This window comes from Setaria italica, chromosome III (genome assembly GCF_000263155.2).
Source record: "Setaria italica strain Yugu1 chromosome III, Setaria_italica_v2.0, whole genome shotgun sequence".
Classification (NCBI taxonomy): domain Eukaryota; kingdom Viridiplantae; phylum Streptophyta; class Magnoliopsida; order Poales; family Poaceae; genus Setaria; species Setaria italica.
In genome coordinates, this window is record NC_028452.1 from 3,111,423 (window position 1) to 3,122,204 (window position 10,782).

A 10,782-nucleotide genomic window follows, 5' to 3' on the forward strand; every position below is an offset into this window, starting at 1 on the left:
AATTCTAGATCCACCCGGCCAAATGCACACGAAATGTTATTCTGACCAATTCTCTTCTCTGAAAATTCCACCAAAATTCCTTAAAATATTATATAGATTTATATGCCTATTAGAAACAACCAATATCCTTTTGCACATCATTAAGGTCCTAAACCAAATAAAGCCATTTTCAGCCAATCGAAAAGCCCCATAAGTGTACCCCAAATTCTCCTTTTACATTTCTTAGCTCCAAAAATAACCAGTAAATTTCTAAAAATACTAGGATACATTCTAGGCACATTCATGAGTTCACATCCCAAAACCCATGTTATAAACCTCCAAAACTAAGGAGCCACTTCATAAACCTATAGAAATCATATTTCCTTTATATTATGAATGATGCCAAACTTCTAGGAGCTTAGGAGATTCTTGGCACATACCCATAGCTTGAAAACCACCATCAAATTATCTCCTAAACTTGGAACCTACACCTAGAAATCACCAGAAACATAGGAAATACCATTCGAATCCTATCCTATAACCTGACGCTCTTCATAACCTTTCTTGAAACCTTGAGCTTTGGATTACTTTGATTGGTGATTGATTGTATGTTTATTTCTTCTATTTTTTAGTAACTTAATCTCTCCCCAAGAAGTTCACCTCGAATATAGTCATCCATATAAGGATTCGGTTTCGCCGCTTAACAAGCAAGGCAAGTCTTAACACCAACCCCTTGTTCATGCTATATTTTGTAATACTAAAATTAACCAAGATAATAATGTGATAATGCATATTTCATAAGCCCACTAAATGTAAGGTTAAGCATATTCCTGAAAGCAATCCCTTGCTCTTCCTCCTTGCTTAAAACCGTAAGAATGGCCTTATACTTAAGGCCTAATAGAACTCACATATTTTTTGTTGCCAATTTAAACCTTTAGGTGTGAGTTGTGGTAAAGGAAATTAACTTTAAAACTTGAATAGCAACCAACTAAGGAGGACACGAGGTAAGTTGGATAACCTTGCAAGGAGCCCCTATCCATCGTTACCTTGGTCATTTTAGGATCGACTCATTAAGAAAGTCTTTCCACAGTACATGTGCAACCATACGAGCCAAAAAGGTACAGCCTTTGGGAGTGCCTACTTATGTGAGGACTTGATTCACACCACACTACAAAATCTAGTAAACCATCCCAAGGAGCCACGGTGGGCAATGGATAGACTGGAGAAGGACCTACGCAGAGTCCCAGGTTCGACCGGCACGGGTCATTGGTTGAGGTCCGTAGGGCCTGGTGGCATTGTATGCCACATTATGATGCATCTATTTTCCTGGGTTAGTGTCCCTGATGGGACGTGGAATGGCCCCTGCTTAGGCCCCAGGGTTATCCGTGGATGGAGCTAGAGGATGTCATCTAGAGATGGATGCTCGGTGGGCACGGGTCTCGTAGGGTAGTACCGCTAAAGGTCTTGGTATGGGCTACCCGATCGTATGGGTAAAGTATACAGGTTCTGTAGAGTTAATAAATCTATTCGAATAGCCGAGGTTCTCGGTCATGAACTCACATGGTCAAAGCTCTCTTTGATTAGTCACACCTCTTTGATACAAAGTAGAGAATTAGGGGTAGATGCCCGGGTTTTGAGATATGCAAGATCCTGGCGATCGCTTCCTTTAAAATATGGGAACTGGTAGGGGAGGCTTGTTTCCCCCTCTAGGGCCAAAAGAACATTATTATAATAATAACAACTACCCCTTTTAAAGCCCAAATGGTGTTACTCTATGCATACAAACAACTTTCTGCATATAAACCTAGTTTTTTCTTAATTTAACTTACATGTTAGTAACTTTTCTACGTTAAAATACTTGCTAAGTACTTCTGACAAAACTACTCAATCTTACTTGTTTTGCTAGGTTGCCTAGGGAGTTAGCTTTCGTCTTTCCGCTGCGCATTGATTGCTGCTTGATTATTCCCTAAAGGTGAAGATAACATCAAAATAATTCCTCCTATTTTCTCCTCTTCTTACTCTGATAATCATTCCGATATACGCTAGTGCTAGATACTGATCTAGGGCATGGCACTATATTGCTTAAGTGTGGACGTCCGAGGGGTGGTCTCCACAGCTGGGAGCTGAGTTCCTGCGCCGCGGGGCCATGTGTCGTCATGTCCCCTGCTCCGACCGCCAGGCCCCTATGTGCCGCCCCCTCCCCCTCCCCCCGTGGAGAAAGAGAAAAGGTGAGAGGAATGGATAAGGAGAGAGGGAGGGTGGAGGGAAGGGGTAACAGGAGAGGGAGTAGGTGAGAAAAGCTTCAACCAATGGGAGGGCTCGGTTTTGGAGGCAGGGATCACTAACGTGGCAAGGTGTATTTCTTCCATAACCTTATAACGATTTTTTGAACCACTAAACAATTTTAAATAAAAAATTTTGACAACTAGAAAGTTTTAAATTTCATCAATATCTACAATTTTGATATAAAGTTCATTTTCATTCGAAATCATATGAAAAGGTTATAAATTTTTTTGCACGGGACCATTTCTAGGGGTGGGTCAAGCCATCACCCGCGCCTAGAAATGATTTCCAGGAGCGGGTGGTGCCATCACCTGCCCCTACAATTATCTTTCCATTTTTTCTTTTAAAATAATTTTTTGAGCTATTAAATGATCTCAAATGCAAAAGTTGTCAACTATAAAGTTTTAAGTCTCGTTGAGCTTTACAATTTTGATATAAAGTTTGTATTCATTCGAAATCATATGAAAAAGTTTGTATTAAAACTCATTCACATATGCTTACACTTATACTCATGCATTCATATATACTCACACAAGTTTGTATTAAAAAAATACATCTATTAAACTCATTCACATATGCTCACACTTATACTCATGCATTCACATATACTTACACGTTAACATATACTCATGCATATACTCATTTATTTATATATACATGCCAACCTTAAAGTGTTAGGTCTCATCGAGCTCTACAATTTTGATATAAAGCTTCTCTATAGTCGAAGTCATTTGAAAATTTAGCAAGTCTATATTTCAAAACTAGAGAACTTATAATGATATTTTGAAGTATTAAACAATCTGAGCTATACTTCTTTGATATAGAGCATTTTTACATCCGAGGTCATTTGAAAAATTTTAAAATTCAAGATTTCAAAATTAGAGAGCTTAGAATGACTTTTTGAACTACTAAATAATTTCAAATGAAAAATTTGTCAACTACAAAGTTTTATCTGATCGTCTATAACTTTGATATAAAGTTTATATTCATCCGAGATCATATGAAAAAGTTTGTATTCAAAAAATACATCTTTTAAACTTAATCCTTCTAATCCTTAACATCAAATGAAAAACTTGTATATTTGTGACCACATACATATACTCACATACTTACACATATGCTCATTTATTTACTCATATATATTTAGATCTCATTGTGAGTTACCACTTTCGTATAGAGCTTCTTTTCTATATCCGAAGTCATTTAAAAAACTCAAAAATTGTAGATTTCAAAACTAGAGAACGTATAATAATATTTTGAAGTACTAAACAATCTTGAATTGAAAACTTGTGAACTTCAAAGTTTTAGGTCTCGTCGAACTCTACAAGTTTGATGCAGAGCTTATCTATAGCCAAAGTCATTTGAAAATTCAAAAATTTTAGATTTCAAACTAGAGAACGTATAATAACATTTTTAAGTATTAAACAATCTTAAATTGAAAAACTTGTCAACTACAAAGTTTTATATCTCGTCGAGGTATACAATTTTGATATAAAGTTTGTCTTCATTCGAGATCATATGAAAAAGTTACGAATTTATTTTGACGCAACAATTTACAAGAGTGGGTCATGCCATCACCCGCCCCTGGAAAAGAATTTTTAGGGGCGGGTCATGGGGTGACCCACCCTTGGAAAAAGATTTGCAGGGACCATTTCCACGGGCGGGTGACGGCATCACCCGCTCCTGAAAAGAGCATTTTCGGGGGCGGGTGACAGCCTCACCCCTGGAAATAGCTCCCATTTCCAAGGGCAGGTCGCCATGTGGCCCGTCCCTACAAATGCTTCTCCAGGGGCGGGCCAGATGTTACAATAACCCTCCTCGTTTTGTAAGTGTGGGTGGCAATTTCGTCCACCCTAGAAAAAAATGGAGCACCCCTACAAATCGTTTTTCTAGTAGTGTTTTAACTCAAGTATGGGAGGATAATTGCCTACATCAACGAGAGCTACTCCATCCGTTTCAAATTGTAGGTCGTTTTAGTTTTTTTAGGCTTATAGATATTTAGATGCATAATAATATCTATGAACTTTAAAAAAGTCAAAACGAACTGCAATCTTATGAATTTTAAAAAAGTCAAAACTAACTGCAATGTGGAACGGAGGGAGTACAAGCCGCCAAGCCTACAGCTAACAAGCCCTAACCTCCTCCGCTGACCGTCGGGCGTTAAAGTTTACCTTTTTTTTCATTCAGATTCAGATAGGAAGGCTCGTTTGATCTAGCCGCTTGAAGAAGGAAGGAAAAAGAAAGGAAGAAATTAAAGAACGGCCCCACCTGGAAGGAAAGAACCTCCTGTTCAAACTGGAAAAACCAAACCAATTTGAAGTCCACCGAAGCCCACGGTGATAACTCGGCCCAACAATCCCACGTGTGTGCGTTAAAGTTTACCGAAGCCCACGGTGCAAATACGGCCCAACAATCCCCACGTGTGTGCTTCGCTTTGAAGTCCAGCACCTAGGCCGACGGTGCTAGTTCGCCCCACAATAGGTCCACGCGTGGAGTCAAATCAGCCCGTTTCTTCTGCTACCTCCGCGGGGGAGGGAGTAGGCTACACTGCTACACACGGACTGACGGACACGATCACACGATGCATGCTAAAAGCCTGAAAGCCATGGCATGTTGTCCGCACGCTTCAAGAAAAAGAAGTCCGCACAGGCGGTTCGAAGAGAGAAGGATTATTGGTTTGATAAGAATCACAAGGCGACGGCCGAGGGGAACAAAAGGAAACAGCTCCTACCAGATTCAGGTTGCCAGTCTTGAGACCCTGAATAGCACTGATTCAGGTGCTCGTTTACTACAAATTACAAGCAGAAAGAGAAGATGGAGACCAATGTTGTATGCAGCGCTTCTTGTTGCTGCTTCCATTTAGTTTGCTGCTTGGCCGAAACACTGGAACACGACTGTTTCCCATCACTCTCTCAGCAATCTGAATTCTGGAAGATGCTTCAGTTCAGGTCCAGACATTAGATTTCGTGTGCAATTATAATATAGTAATTTCACAAGAGGGAAAAAAACACTTTCCTATCTGCTTGTCGCAGCAGATACATACTGCAAAACAGACACATGACAATAGATACAAGGAACAACGGTGCCGACCCCATCATACGAAAGTGTTCACACGAAGGCAAACAGTCTTAACAGCCACCGAGTATTCACAAGTAAGCAGAAAGAAATGCGTTTAAGGCTCCCTCCATTCAACTGCAACAAGCAAAGCAGAGTTCAAGACAAACGGTAATAGGCCAAGCACTAACTTCATATCTTCCATGCCAGAAACATCATCTTACATAAAGGTGATGAAACAGGGTACTAAACTACAGGTGCAAATTCGATGAACCCACAAGGAGTTAACAGCAAGTCCGAAAATTTCATCCATGTGAATGCACTGACTGACGACTACACCACCCCGAATATTTCCTTCACCTAATAGACTAGTAATAGACGATACTACCCAGCATTCAAAGCTAGAATCAAGATGAACTTGTGAACACATTATGGCTTGGGTGACTGTCCAACGTCTTCCCAGTTGCAAAAACTAGTACCCAACAGAACAAGATAACCAGTGAAGACGCGACACCATTTATGCCCTGACAGCCTAAAGACAACCCTACTCGCGCTCGATCTGAATGGTGACATGGCTGATGTTGTACTCCGTCTTGATGTACCCAATCACCTTGTCAAGGATCTGATCAGCATCAGCTTCCCTTGCGATTGTTACATGGCATGCTAGAAGCACCTTCCCCACTGTGATGGCCCAGATGTGAAGCTCGTGGACGGCAACCACACCATCCATCTCACAGAGCCCCCTCTCGAGCCTGGTGGCATCAATCTCACGGGGAGTGCTCTCCATCAGTACTTCAAGAATGTTGCGCAGCATCCTGATTGTGGTGAACAGTACAACCACAGAGAAGATGAGGGTGCAGATGAGATCAATGATCTTCCACTCAGGCTTATACCAGATGAGAGCCCCACCGATCATGACCCCGACGCTCTGGATGGAATCCCCAATCACGTGAAGATAAGCACTGTGTACATTGATATTGCGGCGAGGCTTCTTAGCAGCTTTGGCAGCAGATTGGGTACCCTCACAACCAGCTTCATGCTTAAGCAATGGTTCCTCAGCATCATGATGTTGTCCAGTGCTTGGGTGGTGGTGGTGATGGGTGGTGACAGTAATAGAACTTCCATGGCTGTGCTCATGGCGATGCACATGGCCCTGCTCTTGTTCTTCATGGTGTGAATGGTCATCTGAATCACCATGGCCATGGTCATGCGAATGTCCATGACCATGGCTGTGTCCATGGCCATGTCCATGGTCATGCCCTAGCAGTACAGCCATTATGATGTTGACAAACAATCCAAAAGCTGATACAGCAAACATGAGGGAGCCCTGCACCTCGTCGCTCTCATTAATGAGCCTTACAATAGCTTCATATACGAGTATGCCAGCAAGCAGCCATATGAGCTGAATGGAGACCAATGCACCAAGAATCTCAATCCGGAAGAACCCGTAAGACTGCTGTGGTGTTGCTTCCCATCCAGCAGCCCAGAGAGAGAATAACGATATGGCAAATGCTGCCACATCAGAAAGAAGATGAGCTGCATCAGTTAAGATTGCAAGACTGTTTGCTTTAATGCCTCCAACCACTTCCACTGTCATGAATATGATACAAAGGATCACAGCAATTATAAGCTTCCTCATGGATGCAAATCTCTCCTTGGCATCTTTCGAGGTGTTACTGGCATCAGAGAAATCACAGGCAGCACCTCTGCAGATTTTGTTCCCTGCTGCTCCAGAAGCTGATGGTGAGATATCCATTTTCACTTCAGCAATCTGATGATGTGATGAATTATGGCTTTCCATCTGAAAACAAGATACAAGTCAATACACAGGTACAAAGATGATGATAGATGCACTGTTGAAATGCCATATGCTATAGGAAAACCTGCTACAACTAGCATGGAAAAGAAGGAAGAGGCAAGCAATTTATTTGTGTCAGTGAAGGAGTAAAAAACTAAATAGCAATGATGTAATAGTAACAGTTACATAACAGGTTCAATGTAAATACTGAAAAACGTCCCTTCATGATAACCAATGCAAAACATGCAAGAAAGGAAAAAAAAATCTTGAAGACAAATTTGCACAATGAACAGTCTTTCATAACACGATATACAGAGTAACTCCACATAACTTCAACAGGCTCAGCATCAACACATCATTGTAGTACATTCAAACCATCCAAATGCATCCTTGTTGATGATATGGAATTGAGAAATAGCAGAAAAACAATTTCAATATGGTAGTAGAATGAAAATTTTCTGCAGGGATAACAATTCTTGTGTTCCTTTTGCTCCCTCCCCCACAGGATCAAGATCGCATTACACTGTATCCGATCCAAACAAAATTGCAACTAAACCTCAAAAACAGAATCATACCATCAGCAAATAGGCATGCACAGGATCAAGACCAATGAGGATATTTGTTATCCAGAAAGAAGAATAAGTTCAGTATGGAAAAGAAGATGGGAGTACTAAAATAAGATGATTCTGCAACCCAAGATTTCCAACCTAATCCCAGCCTAAACAAAGAACACGCGAACCACTTGACTGCCGTTAAACAAAGAACACGTGAACCACCATACTGCCGTCTGGAATCTACCACGGCCAGGTGGTACTTATAAACCACGGGGGGAGGCAATTGCCACGAAGCCGTGGCATTTGACACGACGTGGAAGGAGCAAAGTCGCCGAGCAGCATGATGATACGGCGGAATCCATCGGCCCTACCCCTACGGATGGAACCCATCCACCACGCCGCGCGCTCCAGACAAGGGGATAGGACTGACGAACACGGCCACCAACAGACCAGCGGAATCGCGGTCCCGAAGAATATTAGCGCAAAAGCATATACGAACAAGTTGATCCCTCCCCGGCTTTTCCTGTAACGTGGAAAAAGCGACCCCTGGTAATTGTGCGCGCTGGCGCGCGCACGTAGTTGTCGGATCGAAGGAACGGAGATTCCCTTTGATCCCTAGCGGTGACCCCCGGCCGCCGCATTCGTCCCTCCCCCCAATCAACAATAGCGCCATCCGTCCAACAAAATTCCATAACAACTAACTAATGGAGCCGACTGGCGGCGCGTCCCCTCCCTGGTCGGCGGAGTGGGGCCGCGACGGCGATTGCCTCAGATCGGGAGCGCCGCTGGCATCGGCGTTCCGTTCCGCGTCGCTCGTTCGTGCGGCGCCGCAGGATTGGGATTTCTAGGTAGATGCCGATGTGGAGAGGGAGGGAGGGGGAGGCAAGAGACGGTGCCCGGCGCGTACCTCGTGGTTGCGAGCTTCCCCGCGCCGCCGTCCGGCGAGAGGGGCAGGAGCCGAGCAGCGGGGCGTTCGCGGCGGCGTCGAGAACCCGACCCGACCCAACCGGAGAGAAGGGACGAAGGCGGCACGGGTCTCCGCCTCGGGAAGGGACGGGGTAGGGGAGGCGCGTGGGGGGTGTCGCAGGGCTGGCAGTGCGGCGGTTATATCTCTGGTGGCGCGTCGCGTGGCCCGGTGTGGCGAGGCCCCGAGGAGGCGGCGGAACACGAGCCAAAGCCAAAGAGGCCAGAGACAGCGGGAGAGGGAGGAAGAGGTTTGCTGCGACCCGACGACCACCCACCCGGTCCGACGTGGAGGCCCGGTTTGGATAATATCTTTGCCATGGGCCCGGCCCGGTCTAGGAGCAGGAAAGGATCTGAAGAGGAAACGATTTTCTTAGATAGTGGGGAGGTATTCAAATCAAACTTGCACGTCTGAAGGAGAGAGCCTTTTCCTTTTCAATTCGGCCAGCTCCGGAAGACTACGAGCCGCTTGCACGGCTGGCACAGCATGGAGCCTTGCATCGCGATCTGTGGTAAAACAATAAGTTCGGACCTGTTCGCTTCAGCTTATAAGCCGGTTGAAAAGTTGAAACGGCTGATTTGTTATGAGAGGAAAATACTTTGGTAGCTGATAAGCCGGCTGAATAAGCTGAAGCGAACAGATACTTTGTTATCACGCAAAATAATGGACTGTCATCGGATGTGGCGCAGCGTGGCCGTTGCGCTGGCCGACATGCAATATGATGGATTAATTAGGCTTAATAGATTCGTCTCGCGATTTAGCCTAGGGGTTCTGCTATTAGTTTTATAATTAGCTCATATTTAATCCTCCTAATTAGCATCCGAACGTGTGATGTGACAGGGCTAAAGTTTAGCCCCTGGCATCCAAACGCCCCCAAATCTTTTGTCGCAGATTGAGACATTAGGGGCTTGCCACTTCGCGCATCATGTGCGAGTGCGCCGCCACACATGTTTAGCAAGCACTGGTGTCGCCGTTACAGCTCACAAGGACAATGACACCCACTATTAACAGAAAATCAGAAATATACACGTGAGCAGATTTTATGTACTGATTGCGCATTATTTACGCTTGAGTAACTTGTAGAAACCGTTCGCTTTAGCACGATGGCCGAAAACGATCGATGCTCGGCACCATTGCCTGTTATCACTCTCTGGTGGACAGTTTTCTAGCTACTGGCAAACCTAAATATAATTTGAAATCATGAGAATTTTCGATTCCACGCACGTACTTGTGGCCATTTTTTTTTTGGATCTTCTTGTGGCCATTTTAGGAGTGGGCACATCTTGTTGACACCGACTCCAACGCGATATCTAGCGGAAAATCTAGAAAATGCCCGATGGATAGGATGAGACGATGAGTGCCTGAGTTCTATTAAGAAATACACTGACAAAAGGAATATTGCTCGATAGAAAGGTACAGCCAATGACAATACTGCAATTTACGACAAATTGAGTAGTAATCGGCGACCTGTCCTTACAGTGCAGTCCACGTCGCCTTTGCTTACACAGCAAGTGGACAGAATGGATGTGGAATTGTGGATGATCCAACAGTACTATGGCCCTGTTTGGGAGAGGGGTGCTAAAATTTAGCCTTGGGCTAAAATTTAGCCCCCTCAAATGAAAGGGCTAAAGTTTAGCACCTTGGGTGTTTGGAAAGAGGGCTAAAGTTTAGCACCTCTTCTGTAAAATGTCCCTTTTGCCCCTGCTGTGCTGCCCCTGCTGTGCTCTCCCGCCTACGCCGCCTGATTCGATTCGGTTCGAGCCGCCGCGGCTGGCAGGAATCTCGTAGGCCAGAGGAGGAACAACCCTCTGGCCGAATCGGCGATGGCGACCCACCCGGCCTCCCCGACTGCCGGCGCCGGCGACGACAGGTCGCCGTCCGGGCCGCCGCCGGTGCACCTGTCTGCAGCGCAAGCGATGGCGGCGATCCAGCCCACCTCACCGTGGTTCTTCTTCTCCTCGCTGGGCGCGGCCTCCGCCGCGGCGTCTTCCCCGCACCGCCGCATCGGCATCACGGTGGACCTCTCGGACGAGTCCGCCTTCACCGTCAAGTGGGCCGTCCATAACTACCTCCGCCCCAGGGATGCCGTCGTGCTGCTCCACGTCCGTGCCCACCTCCGTGCTCTACAGCGCCCACTGGGGCTACATCCC

The 10,782-nt window shown here is 45.0% G+C and overlaps 1 protein-coding gene across 3 annotated transcripts; it reads right to left on the reverse strand.

The window, feature by feature from the left end:
* Window positions 1-5,429: 5,429 nt before the first annotated feature.
* On the reverse strand, window positions 5,430-8,873 carry LOC101786284 (metal tolerance protein 1). 3 transcript variants are annotated; one of them, XM_004960324.4, is made up of 2 exons: window positions 8,576-8,873; window positions 5,430-7,117 (listed from the first exon to the last, which is right to left on the reverse strand). In XM_004960324.4, exon 2 carries the CDS (start codon window positions 7,115-7,117, stop codon window positions 5,861-5,863), a length of 1,257 nt encoding a protein of 418 aa, XP_004960381.1. In that variant the 5' UTR covers window positions 8,576-8,873; the 3' UTR covers window positions 5,430-5,860. The 3 variants fall into 3 exon arrangements, with proteins under 3 accessions (XP_004960381.1, XP_004960380.1, XP_004960379.1); XM_004960323.4 differs by lacking the exon at window positions 8,576-8,873 and adding an exon at window positions 7,822-8,128; XM_004960322.4 differs by lacking the exon at window positions 8,576-8,873 and adding an exon at window positions 7,690-8,128.
* Window positions 8,874-10,782: the final 1,909 nt, after the last annotated feature.